At 36.1% G+C, this 13,833-nt stretch overlaps 1 protein-coding gene across 3 annotated transcripts; it reads left to right on the forward strand.

The window, feature by feature from the left end:
- The first annotated feature begins 134 nt into the window (after window positions 1–134).
- LOC136806213 (pre-mRNA-splicing factor 38B-like) lies at window positions 135–10,205 on the forward strand. Of its 3 annotated transcripts, none has more exons than XM_067062775.1 (5): window positions 135–246; window positions 6,438–6,710; window positions 7,084–7,384; window positions 8,727–8,948; window positions 9,592–10,205. In XM_067062775.1, the coding sequence occupies exons 2-5, from the start codon at window positions 6,528–6,530 to the stop codon at window positions 9,954–9,956; spliced, it is 1,071 nt and encodes a 356-aa protein (XP_066918876.1). In that variant the 5' UTR covers window positions 135–246; window positions 6,438–6,527; the 3' UTR covers window positions 9,957–10,205. The 3 variants fall into 3 exon arrangements, with proteins under 3 accessions (XP_066918876.1, XP_066918877.1, XP_066918878.1); XM_067062776.1 differs by having other exon boundaries at window positions 144–210; XM_067062777.1 differs by having other exon boundaries at window positions 154–246; window positions 6,438–6,564.
- Window positions 10,206–13,833: the final 3,628 nt, after the last annotated feature.

Here is a 13,833-nt window from a genome sequence, read left to right on the forward strand (position 1 = left end):
GTTTATAAAGACTCTTAAATTGGTTTATAAGCTCTTTTTATCTCTAATTTACTTATCTTTTCTATTATATTCAGTCCTTGTTTTAAGCTAAAATATTCTATCGACTTCGGCATTTTTCGTTTCACTTTCGATTCATTTCAAACTTGACACCATTGAAGAAAGAAGAAGGCTGCGGAAGGTGACATATGAGGACTTTGACACCTGAGTCTGGTATGTGTGCTTGATTCAGTTGATATTTCTACTCAGGTAATTTTTTTTTAGATATTCTTTGGTCAATAATGTTGCATTACTTTCTTGAAGGAGATAAAGCATGGAATATTCTAGCCTGGATCTATCCATATTTTAAAGTCGCAAAATTGTCTGGCACATCCTCCTTGCATACACCTTTTCCATAATTCAAACTTCTCAGAAATGGCCTGGGGAAATGTGCGCTCCACCGTTTACACAAATTGTTTGGGAGGTAAATGAACATGTTTTTGCCTGTGGCGACAAGAGGGGTTAGGGAAAGTGGGTTTTCTTCAGCTTCTAACTTTTGATGGCGATCTTCTTTTGGCAAAAAATCTTCAGGTTGGTATAATATCATGAATAGATTGAACATACTTTGAGGGCATTTTGATCTACAGAACTTAAGAAAAGCTCAAAAAATTAACTTTCCCAAAGGGCAGAATTTGAGATTGCTTGAGCAGATTAGAGGGTTCAGATTTTTCAAAATCCGCGCAGACATGGTCAAGCCGACAAAATTTTATAACAGGATCATTTTCTACGATAAATTTTGAGTAAGATATAGTCCAAGGCTTTCCAATTTTTCTAAGCAATCAGAAGCAAATAAAGTTTTTTTAAATGATAGACTAGTTTTTAGGAAGCAATTACTGTACATACTTTACCGTGAGAGGTCCTAAATCCGACACCACTGCCTAATTCCGACCCCCCAAATAACTGTTATGAAAAAAAATTCTAGGTTTACAAACATTCCCTCTCCAAGTTGAACGATAAACTATTGCTAGAACTCTTGAAACAAAACATCTAACAAGATAGCTGCAATGTCAAGATGTCAATTAATGTAATTAAAAAGTGTGAGCTGTAAAAATAGTTACCTTTTATTCTGGATCAGTTGCTAATGTTTAAAACAATAACAGTTTTGTAATAAAAGTGACTTGTGCGGGAAAAATACGAAACAACTTGGGCTGGTTTCCATCAAGAAACAAACAGACTAAATTGCAAAAATGGCGCGAAGTTGAAAAAAGGGCGGATGCGGTAGCACTTAATTTGAATAACAAACATCGAATCAATGCAGATGAGATGGAGTTTTTATAAGATATTTTAATAATTGGTCATTTGAAGTAATAAATTTTTACAAGCCCTATGCGTTCTTTAGAAAAAGTAACAAAATTGTTTAATTACCCGTTAACGACCAACCAAATCAAAAAAGGGCTTGTAAAAACTCCATCTCGTCCCAATCAATGAGGCGGCATCTATCAACGCCCTCTTTACCACCCATAACTCCGGATGTTTATTTACGGAAGGCCCGCAATCAACCCAAGTGCCAGTGTAAAATGATAAAAACCAGGCTTGATTACGTAATGTTTCAAAATGAGCACGCTCGTACACAGACCTCTTTTATATATATTTTTGTGTGCTTCGGAAAATCAAAACATCTCATTACTTTTTATGATGCTGTTACTACACTACTGTTGTCATTTATGACGTTGTGCATGTTGCAATAAAAAAATATGTTTTGTTATAAGAAGCAATTATTGTTATTTGGTTCAATTGGTTCAGTGTATCAAATCTCTCAGTTTAGTTGACACTTTGGTATCTTCGTTGCGTCACAGCGAAAGGTTTGTTTTTATTTTAGTTTGTATCTTTGAAAGACCCCATCGGAGTTAGGCAGTGGTGTCGGATATAGGACCTCTACTCACGGTATCACCCATTCAAATAGTGATAAGCTATTTTGATAGCCATGTAATTGCACGTCTAAATCTCAGAAGTTAAGCGCACAATTAAGAGGGTTTCCCAAACTGTAAGGAAACACAGGCGAAAACAGGTTTGTTTACCTCCAGAAAACAAACGGTGGAGACCATCAAAATAATGTGCACACATAATAATAATGTGCGCACATTAGTTTTGCAAACTACAGGAAAGGTGTATTGCATAGGGTGTTCATTTGCAAAAGTTTTTCCATATTCAGTGTAAATGCAATAGTCTTGGGCAAAACATGCTAATTCGACCTTTAAATTGAAAATGGCAAAAGACAAATTGAAACGACAACTTCTTTTCTTCTAGAATAATCTTCAAATATGTAAGTAAAAAATCACCCATTGGAAAAAAATTTCATCTATCCATTTTTCTGGAAATATAATGCAATTACACTGGGTATATATTAGTAACTGTTATCTTCTACCCATTGTATTTGCAACTGGTCGCAGCCCCAAATAACACGACCCAGGGCATGGCCTAAAATGTTCGGGCCTCGCGACTAATACTTTTTTTTAAATGGCCCGAACATACAGGTTCGCGCAATTTCAGGCCATGTTTGGGCCAGATTTAAGTCAGTCATAAAAACAGAGAAACACCGCATTTGAAAAAAAGAGGGTCTGTTTTTGTGAAATGCAAGGACCGCAATGACGGACCGTCTACATAAACACATCAATTTCTGGACTTTTTTTTGCAGACCGACCAACTGACTCATTTTTTTTACCTAAAAATGACGGGAGCACAAGTTTTCTCTGGAAAACTCAACCAATTGATCTGATCATTTCTGACAATCAAATTCAAAGAGTCTCATTAAATTCAACCTTATCTGCCAAAACAGAAGTTATATCAGGTGTTCCACAAGGCTCAGTGCTCAGCCCACTTCTATTTCTCATCATAATCCAAGACAACAAAGTCAACAGACGACACTCGCTCGATGAAGGAGCAACCTAGCTGATAAATAATGATAATAATAATAATAATAATAATAAAGCTTTACAGGTTTGCAGGCCACCGTGAAGACACATGGGCCTCTATAAACCGCTCGTACTTTTTACAATGATCTTTTTGAAATAGAGTTTTTTTCGCGGGCTCCCCCGGACTTTCCACTTTGTGTTGTCTCCCTTGATTTTAACATTCATTTTTTCGGCTTCCTTACACCATTCCTTGATTATCTGTCTTTCATTTTTGGTCAAATCCTCTGTCACTCGGTAAGGAAAGCGTTTTTCTTTTGTTATTGCTTGCAACACTGTGTTCTTGTCCTCTTCTTTCGTAAATGTGACTTTAATTGGTCGGTATCTCGCTTTATCTTCTCTTTCTTTCGTAAATTTCCCGATCCGCTGCGTCTTGGTAATCTTTATATTCCTCAGATGGAGCCGCTGACCAATAATTTTATCCTGGATAAATTCTTCGTCCTCGATTTTTGTTTCTTCTTCAGTTTCATCTGTCGATTCATCAATCCCATGAAAAATTAGGTTGCGTGCTGTAGATCGAATCAGCTGCTCCTCCTGTTTTTCTTTTCGAATCGCATCTCCAATGTTTTTCTCGATGTGTTTGGATGTGATTTTAGCGTAGCTCATTGGTGGTCTTTTCTCTTCCTTCTTTTCGATGATGCTTTCAATCTTCTTTTCAAGTGTGGTTATTCTGGTGTCCATAGTTTCTTTCATTTCGTTGACCATAACATTGACGTCTTGTGCTTTCAAATGGTTTATTTCTTCGTCTTGCCTTTTCATTATATTCTCACAGGCTTTGATTTCGTTTTTGAATCCTTCAATTTTTGATTTTTCATTTGAATTATACCTTTCCATTCAGGGGGGGGGGTCTTGCAGTTACTCCTTGACACTATGTGGAGTAGCTGCAATTTTGGACATTTTCTACAGACACCACCACCCTTGCAGTTATTCCATAGTGTACTAACTGATTTTACCCTCAAAATTGGTGTATACCACCCCCAAAAATGCCAAATTTGGCAATTTTTTCACTGAATTCCTCAATTTTGATACCATTTTACTGGGTACATCTTATTAACGACCGTTCAAGAGTTAAATATCTCATTCATTTTCCAAGTTTGTTAAAATATCTTTCTTGCCTTGATTGAAGAAAAAATTTTGTGATTTTTTTTTGACTTTCGAAAAAAATGTTTTGAATTTTTTTGCTTCCGGAATTTTTAAAAACATAAAATTTTAAGTGAAAAGTTGAAAAATGTGCTCACTTAGTACACCATATCCTACCAAAATCGACAATTTTGAGCTTAGGCACAACCCATGTTGCAGTTAGTCCACTGGTATTTTGGTACAGTTTTGACACTGGAAACTTCTTGATTTGTATGTCAAGCATATCTGGATCTGGTAAAGTAAACGTTGGCACTTCCTGCATTGTAGGGTATCTTTTAGTGCGTTTTCTTCATTTATGATGCAAAAGTCGTTTATTGATGGTGATTTTTGAAGAAGTCCAAAAATCGTTTCTACGTGCCATTTCACTATGCCACTTGAATTACTAGCAAAAGCTGAAAACTCTAAAGTTATACAGTCTCAAAAGATGAAGAGAACGATGCCAGATCATTTACACTTGGAACATCATTGAAGGCAATGTAGGCATCTTTTGTCGTTCAAGTCAGAGATTGAGCAGAACTTGTAATCTCAAACCTGTCAATACCATACATAAAAACATATGGAAGGGAAGTCTTTCTCACCAGAGGTCCTCTTTTGTTTAAGCGACATGACCAATTGCTCAAAAGACCACTTCAAAAAATATTAAGACATCTTTCGAGCAACTGTACCAGATGAGCCACTGCTTGCCAACTATTTCCAGGCAAGCTGACTCAAATACAATGTTGAAAAAATGCCCAAGCATTGCCCAAGTTGGATATGCTGTTCATGTAAAATCAGAAAAGAGGTACAAAGAGGTAGGTTATTTGTGATGTCGGCCTAAACAAAAAGATGTACATAGAAAAAGTTAAGAAAAAGCTGGTTGTGTAGAATTGTAAAATACCTGCTTGAACGAGAGAATGCTATCCTAGGTATCAAAACAATTGGTAAAAATGAATTTTGTTTAATAAATTATGTAAATAGGCATAGTGGTGTGGTGGTCATCGCTCTTGACTCCCATCAGGGAGTTCAACTACTATACGGTTCATTTGGCAAGTGAACACACCTTCGCCCTGGTCAACCCACTAGTCTGGTAAAAGAGTGATATGCCAGACATTGTGGTGTGTGGTGTCAATCATCCCGTTCTGCGCCTGCAACAAGCTATATACTCTCCTGCGTAGTTCGAGTGTCATCACTATGCATCATGGTATCTGTGTCTTGTGTGCACAGAACCAGCAGTGTCTGGACAGCACTAAGCATTCCAACTTGAAAAGGAAGGAATTCCTACTTTACAAGAAGTAGGACCCATTCCCATAAAGTTGATACTCCAACACTGTCATGGGGCTTACTTTTTATGTACTTATAAAAAGTTTTGATTTGTCTGACATAAAAGTTTCATTGACATAGGAGTTATATGCTTTTGAGCGGAACCTTTTCCAGTGGTCTTCATTGTTTTTGCGTTTAGCTTTGCGATATACCCGTCTTTGGCAACGAGACATGCATTTGCAATCTCCTTTGATCCATGGAACATGATATCGCGTTGAGGTTTCTTTGGATGGTACTTTTGACATAGCAGACTCAGCAAGGTTGACAAAGTCATTCCAAAGATCATTTAACGGAGTTGCCTTATTATGTAGCTGACAAAGATTTGTAACATCAGATTTAAAAGAGTTTTTTATATCAGGGATATTGGCATGATTTCATAGGTGGGCGGTTTTTTTTACTGGACGGCTATGTGGGTGACATGTGATAACTATTCAGTCCAACAGTGTCTGCCATAGATGAGAGGAAGGATGAGTTGTTTTTTAAAATCAATTCAAGGATATTTTTCTTTCTGGTTGGAAAGGCAACAAGTTGTTCAATGTTAGTGACTTCCCTCTAACTAACAAGCAGGGGAAAGGGTTTACACCACCCAAGGGACCCAAGATTTTGACCAATGAAAACTGAAATAATTGCTAAAATAGGGTCAAGGGTATAGAGAATAAGGTCACAAATCTACATGCAACTTTATGCCGTTGAAAATGATAGGTATAAGACTAAGTGAATGCACATTTTGCTGTTTTGTTATATAAAAACTGTCTATAAGATAACGAAGTTAACAAAATCAATCATTTAGTCAAAAAATGAGTGTCAAAAACTGCAATGTTTTTTTTCAAGTTCATCATATTTTTTTTCATAGTGTTTCAGACCTCAAATATAAATATCGTTAGCTTGGCGAACTTGGCTGTAATTTTGTAGTAACTGGTAAAATTAGAAAATACACTCTGGCAACCCTCTGCTGCGGGAATAAACTAAAATTGAGAAAATACACAATGAAATAGCACACTATTCTAAAACACTATAGCGTCACTGTGAATTTTTTTTCCTTTTACGATTCAGGTGCATCCGAAGAAGGTTGAACAACAAATTGACAAGTTTAAAATCCAAGAATTAAAGAAAAACTAGAAAGAAAAACAACCAACAACCATAATGGCTGACAATGATGAGGAAGAGCCTAAAAAGAAAGGTAACGCTCTGCCACTGTGGGGTAACACACACTCTATGAACATCAACAATCTCATTGTCACTAATATCTTGGCCAGTCCCTACTTCAAGAATGAACTGTTCAAGTTAAAAACTTTTCATGAAGTGATTGATGAGATTTACTACAAGGTCAGTTTGTTATTGTTTCATTTTTTTCTTCTTCCAATAAATGCATTACTGCATCTTCTCATCTCCTATTGGAAAGCAAGTACTGGAAAATGCAATTTATTAACAGGATGTTTATTTTTATTATGAAGTGCAAATAAATTAAGTGGTTAATACTTAATAATGTCCTCGTACTTTTAAAAAGCTCTTACTAAACCTTTCAATGATTTATGACCAATTATTTTCCCATTCTTTTGGAAATGAACCTTCGAGTATATTCATGAAATAACTTAGCTTTTCAACAAATTCTAGTCCTGAATAAAAAAGAATTGACCCTTTTCTTTTCTCACTGAAATAATGTCTAATCCGTTGTTCTGTTCCTTTATTTCTCGTGCAGGTTGAACATTTGGAGCCGTGGGAGCGTGGTAGTAGAAAGACACATGGACAAGTCGGAATGTGTGGTGGTGTACGAGGTGTTGGTGCTGGAGGGATCGTATCTAGTGGTTTTTGTCTCCTATACAAACTCTTCACCCTTAAATTGACAGAGAAACAATTACTACAACTCATCAACCATAGAGATTCGCCATACATTCGCGGTCTCGGATTCATGTTTATACGGTATTGTCAACACCCCAACACGTTTTGGGACTGGTACGAGTCCTATCTTGAAGATGATGAGGAAGTAGATCCGAAGGCAGGTACGCCATTTTTTTTCTCCATGTGTTTCTGTTGGAAAGAGCTAAGCTTTTGTTTTTTTAGAAATACATGCTGATAAAGTATAATAGTATAAGGGGACGGTAGAAAGCGAATCAAGTTTAGATATTGAATAAATCATGCTCTGTCTTTTTAAATGCCTTAGTTTTATTCTGCTATATTAACTATTGTTTGTTACAATCGCTTGCTTTATGCTGACTATTCAATTTTTTTATTCATTTGTTTTTTTTCTCTCCCAAGTAACCAGTTTGATTTTGGAAATGTCGTAAAACCGCAAATAAGAAAGCAAAACATTTATTGTTAAAACACAGTTTCAAGATTTTCCAAACTTGCTTAAAAATCGTATTTTACAAGATTCAGGGCAGGATTAAATACACAGGGATTAAATCATTATTCATGAATTTTCTTTACTGTTCAATCACAGTGAATTTCAAAGTTTTACTCACGTAAAACCTTATTCTCGCAAAAAGCAACATGAGTTAGTTATGTTTTGCCAGGACTACATGCAGTGCAGATTTCATTTATTTTCATTTATTTAGGCCTTTTAAAATCTTCACTGTGACGATTCTCAAAAAGAAAAGCCATTTAAGTAACATAAACGAACCAAATAAAAAATCTTTTAATCATTTATTTTAACCTAAAAGTCTGCCAGGTCACTTTTTTCATGATGAGGTTGTTTTGCTGTTGGCGTTACTCGAGGGTAACTAAAACTCAATTTCGCAAAGGTTAGAATGCATTAAGCACAGTCAATATCAGTGTTAAAAAGTCGCTCCGTTTCAGACGGTTTTCCGTCTCAGCAAAGTGTATAAAGAGAGGCTTTTCTGTCTCAAAACTCTATAATTCACCAAAGTTCCAAGAATATTTGCTTATTGGCTGTGTAAAATCTATTTCCGTCTCAGACGCAAAACCTAGACTACTGCGATATGATGAACACCAGATTTTTTTTGAAAAATAGAACTTGCTCTCCCAAGTTATATGAGTCTGGCTACAAAATTGGTGAATTTTGCAATAGTTTCTATCAGTTTTTTGAAACCTACGGTGAATATTTCCGATCCATACAGAAACCTTTTTCTCGTCCGTCCTCATTACCTTGCACGAAGAAAGTACTTTTTTTGAAACAGTATTGAAGTACAAAAGAATGAAGAAAGAAGTAAAACGAGATTTGAGGTACCTCTTCTGATGTTCATTTTCTTTCACCAATAGCTAGTCCTGTAGAACTTTGTCGAAAATAGAGTCAACCTTTTGTTGATAGAATAATGAACTTCAAATATAATCCTTGATAACCTATTATCTTCTCATCATGATGATTTTAATTATCTTTTCTAGGCGGAGGCTCTCAGATGACAATCGGTCAAATGATTCGTAGTTTCCTATTGAAACCGGACTGGTACGGCACCTTATTCCCTCGTATACCGGTCCCCATCCACAAAGATATCAATGCACGCCTTCAAGAGATGAACTTGGATGACGAAAGGAAAGTGTATGCAAATGAAGGGGCGGATGAAGAGGGAGCTGAAGCAGGCTATGAAAATGAAGATGGCGCCAAAGGTTTGTCTTCTGTTATATTTTTCTTTACTTTCCTCATCATTCTCCAGTTGAGTTGTTTGCTTTCGTCTATTTTCAACCCTACGTATTGTCCAATGAGATCCTTAGCACTTTTTGAGACGAGATGGAGTTTTTACAAGCTCTTATTTGATTTGGTTGGTCGTTAACAAGTAATAAAACAATTTTGTTACTTTTTCTAAAGAACGCGTCATTTTTATTACTTCAAATGACCAATTATTAAAGTACTATCGGGTACCTAATAGTCGGGGGGGATTGGAATAAGCGGGGAGGGGTTGGAAAAAATGTCAAAACTTAATAAGCGGAGGGGTTGGAATAAAAATTTTTGAAAAGGAGGCTAATACAGCAGAATTAGGACAAAAGAGGGAACTTTCAAAAACATTTTCCAAAAATTAATAAGCGGGGGGGGGGGCGGAATAAGAGTGTCCTGGGTGGAAACTTTTTGAAAAATTAATTAGCGGGAGGGGACGGCTACAAGGTACCCGAGAGTATCTTATAAAAACTCCATCTCATCTGTTAATTTTAAAGTGCATTTGCGACAATGAGCTCTTAAATCGCTGAATACTTCAACATAACCCCCCAAAAAGAAAGCAAACTATTGTTAGTTTCTCTTCTTTCTTTATGATAGATGATGCTGAACGTCACTCACGACAAGACGAAGGTTCGTCAAGTAAATCACGTGACCGCGATCGCGATCGTCGATCTTCTAGTCGCCGAAGAAGTCGTTCTCGTGAACGTGAAAGCAAGAGAAGTCGATCGCGTGATCGCAAAAGAAGTCACAGTCGCGATCGTAAGAGAAGTCGGAGTCGGGAACGTAGTCATGGACGTCATCGGGATCGTGACAGGAGCCATAGCGATCGTGATTCACGCAAGAGAGATGGTGATAAAGATAGACATTCTCATAAGAAACATTCACGCGACCGATCGCGAGATCGTGGTGGTCGACGTGATGAGAAACGAAGGAGTCGGAGTCGTGAAAGAAGCCGACGTTAACAAATTTTAATGAAAATGTGAATTCTGAACATTACTGTTGAATTGATCGAGAACCTCGCGAGAATAAGCTTCCTATGATTAGATTTACTTAAAAGTGATATAGGCTTAACTTGCTTTTTTTTTTTGCTATCAAATACTGATACAGTAGTACATTTGTTTCTATAGTGAAGTTTTATTGAGAAAATTAATCTCTTGCGAAGACTTTCACTTTGTAAATATTTTAGCTAATAAAATTTTTAACCTTCTTAATCATTTACCGACTCTAAATTCGTAAATACTCCTGAATGAGCTTTTTGGTATCAGTATCAGACCAATTTTAGAGGTAATTTTGAAAATATTCGTGTTTCGTGGATTTGTCAAAAAAACGCGAAAATTTCTTCCCTGTAGGGCATTGTAAATCTTTTTCATGTTGCCTTCTCATTCTTAATTGCAGTATATACTTTTTTTTCTCAGGATTGGCTCATTAGTTTTTTCAGATTTTTGGCACAAAAAATGATGCAAAATGGCAATGCCTAAAATGTGACGGAGCCCGGTTTTCGAAAAAAAATTCTTTGGGCAAATTTGGGCCAAAAACTACCTAAAAATAGGGTTTTTTGGACTTTGTGCAAAATCCTGTCATTACTTTTTTCTGATTTTTTGTACAAAGATGGAGGGCAAGATTCTCTAAAGAATGACAGAAGTGGTTTTTCCTGGAAAATTCTTTTCGCCTTAAAAAACGGATTTTCGTATTTTGACCGTATTTTAACCAAATACTCTCGGGTACCTAATAGCCGGGGGGTTGGAAAAAAATCTTAAAACTTAATAAGCGGGGGGGGGTGGAATAAAGATGTCCTGGGTGGAAAATTTTTGAAAAGGAGGCTAATACAGCTGAATTAGGACAAAAAAGGGAACTTTCAAAAACATTTTCCCAAAAATGAAGCGGGGGGGTTGGGAATAAGAATGTCCTAGGTGGAACATTTTCGAAAAATAATTGCGTGTGGGATTCTGTTAAGTACCCGAGAGTAAGAAAATATAGCTTTTCTCAATGTTGACTCATTATTTTTTTCTGATTTTTTGCACAATGATGCAAAATGGCAATGCCCAAAATGTGACGGAGCCAGATTTTTAAGGAAATTTTTTTTGGGCAAATTTGGGCCAAAAACTGCCTAAAAATAGGGTAGTAATAGACTGCAAAATCCTGTTATTACTTTTTTCTGATTTTTTGTACAAAGATGGAGAGGGCAAGATTCGCTAAAGAATGACTGAAGTGGTTTTTCCCGGAAAATTCTTATTCGCCTTAAAAAACGGATTTTTGTATTTTTGGGAAATTCCCTTTAACCAAATAAGAAAATATAGCTTTTCTCAATGTTGACTCATTATTTTTTTCTGATTTTTTGCACAATGATGCAAAATGACAATGCCCAAAATGTGACGGAGCCACAATCGTGGTCGAAATAGAATGAGAATTCCGGTTATTTTAACGTTTTTCAAGATTTAAAGTTCTGGCGAGAAAGTCGATTTTGGGCTATCTCTTTAACTTAATCGAATATTTCAATTTGGGAGGGGTTGGCAGACTTCCAGGCTATATTGTGAGCCTTATTGGACTATTTTTGAACTTTTGGATCCTGAGATGTCTTAAGTCTAGTGTTAAAACTCTACCCTTCAAACCTACTTTAGAGCACTTACAAATCGATTGTGGTTTCAAAACTTCCCGGTGAATTTCCCTTTTTTCTCAAATATTACGACCATGATTGCAGATTTTTAAGGAGAATTTTTTTGGGCAAATTTGGGCCAAAAACTGCTTAAAAATAGTGTTTTTTGGGCCTGAATGGTTTAAGTGATTTTCGTATTTGGGGAAATTCCTTTTTACTATTTTACATTATTCAACACCTAGCTTTATTTTTCCATTCTGAATTTTTGTACAATTATTGTCACTTTTTTCTTATTTTCATCTGATGTTAATCACAAGGTAGGTCCATTCAGCTTGTTGCTTGTTGCTATTTGGAATTTTGGTGTTTTTCTATCAAAAAGTCAGCCTTGCCAAATTAGTAGAGGCCACTATGTCTTACCGTGTGCAGCAGCTTGTGCAAAGGGATTTTATGATTGAATATTGTTCCTTGAATTTGAGAGGTGGGGCCGGGTGTGACTACTCGTTGCCATGGAAACTGACGTCATTGGTTACNATGGCAACCAAAATAAAAAGTCGTCGAAATTGAAATTATTTTGTTTCATTCGAAAGAGCATGAAAAGCTGATAAAGAAAAAGGTCATAACCTATTTCTGAAATTGAATATATCAGGAGATATTAAGGAAATAAGGCAAAACGATGACCTCATCGAAAAATAAAAATTTGCCAAAATTCGAAAAATTTTGGTTTTTTGGAAAGAAGACCCTCCAGTGAACATAAAGTATTATTATGAAAATGTTTGAAAATTTGTTTAAAAAAGTCTATTGGCCAAAATTGACAATTTCGTTTCTTGCCTGTCGTCGAAGATTGGAGCTTGCCCAACAACAGGTAAATAATTTAAAAATATCAATTTTGGCTCATACACTTCTTAAAAAGGATTTTCAGACTTTTTTGTAATATTATTTTTTGTTCACTGGAAGGTATTCTTTCCAAAAAAAACAAAAAATTTTGAATTTTTGCAAATTTTTATTTTTCGATGACGTCATCGTTTTATGACGTCATTTTTCCTTATATCTCCTGATATATTCATTTTCAGATATAGGTTTTGACCTTTTTCTTTATCAGTATTTCATGCTCTTTCGAATGAAACAAAAATTTTTCAATTTTGACGACTTTTTATTTTGGTTGCCATAGTAACCAATGACGTCAGTTTCCATGGCAACGGGTGGTCACACCCGGCCCACCTCTCAAATTTTGATCTTCTACATTCAAGGAGCAATATTCAATCATAAAATCCTTTTGCACAAGCTGCTGCACACGGGAGGCTTTTTCGCGACATAGTGGCCCCTACTAAATGTTTTTAGTCTACTGCACTGAAGTCAACGTCACAAAACATTATCAAAAAAACAAAAGTCCAGACTGCTTCAGGCACCATTTTTCTTGTATGGGAAAGTTTAATGTCGGATAGGGTTCTATCAACTTTTTTTTAATTTTCAGATAATGGAAGTCATCATTTTATTGGATAAAATCGAATCTAATCGAATACTCATAATTCTTGAAACATTAGTTCGGTCAGTAAAAAGCTCAATTACTTCGATGGTATCCAATCCTCACCTCTTCCCTCACTTGATTACCATTTCGCAATTCCCGGACTTAATTATTGTACACGGATATTTGTCTATCCAGAATAAGGTCCGTAGCCCCTCTGTAGCGATTTCACCTGCGGTCGCGTGGCGGACTACTATCACCCAACAAAGCCGCCCTAGTGACGGCGTTGAAAGGATACAGGAAAAGTATATGATCCGGCGTTATCGGAAGTAATTTCCCGATTTACATTCCGAATTTGGCTTTGGAAAGAAACTGATATTCGGCGGAGCGGCACGAACTTGTCGAACAAGATTGGGTTATCGAACTTGATATCGAACACTCACAATTTTATAAAAAATCGATTAATTTTTTCACTCGAACTGTAATCGTTCGATTGGTTCGACAAATTAGATTGATCCGGTCTGGTTTGATAAGGAATTTCTTTAAAATGTATTTGATTTTTAAAGATTTGTGAATAGCGATGAGTGAAATTATAAATTAAGTCACAAAACACACTGTGAGAAATGATTAAAATAAATCGTTGCATAACCCTCACAGGTTGACTGATATGGCTTGCAAATAGTCGAGCAGTCATGAGGCGATAAACTTGGTGTCTCTAAAAATTAATCACAATCCTAATACCTAACTTTATAAGCACATTTTAATACAAAGTATATCAACTTAA

Source organism: Clytia hemisphaerica, unplaced genomic scaffold (genome assembly GCF_902728285.1).
Source record: "Clytia hemisphaerica strain Z4C2 unplaced genomic scaffold, Clytia hemisphaerica genome assembly, whole genome shotgun sequence".
In the NCBI taxonomy this organism is placed as follows: domain Eukaryota; kingdom Metazoa; phylum Cnidaria; class Hydrozoa; order Leptothecata; family Clytiidae; genus Clytia; species Clytia hemisphaerica.

Excerpts from the sequence above, each read along its gene's own strand:
- LOC136806213 (XM_067062775.1), top strand. The coding sequence starts at position 6,528 with ATGGCTGACAATGATGAGGAAGAGCCTAAAAAGAAAGGTAACGCTCTG. Across the intron at positions 7,385-8,726 it reads GGAAGTAGATCCGAAGGCAG|GCGGAGGCTCTCAGATGACA; the intron begins GTACGCCATTTT and ends TATCTTTTCTAG. Across the intron at positions 8,949-9,591 it reads AAATGAAGATGGCGCCAAAG|ATGATGCTGAACGTCACTCA; the intron begins GTTTGTCTTCTG and ends TCTTTATGATAG.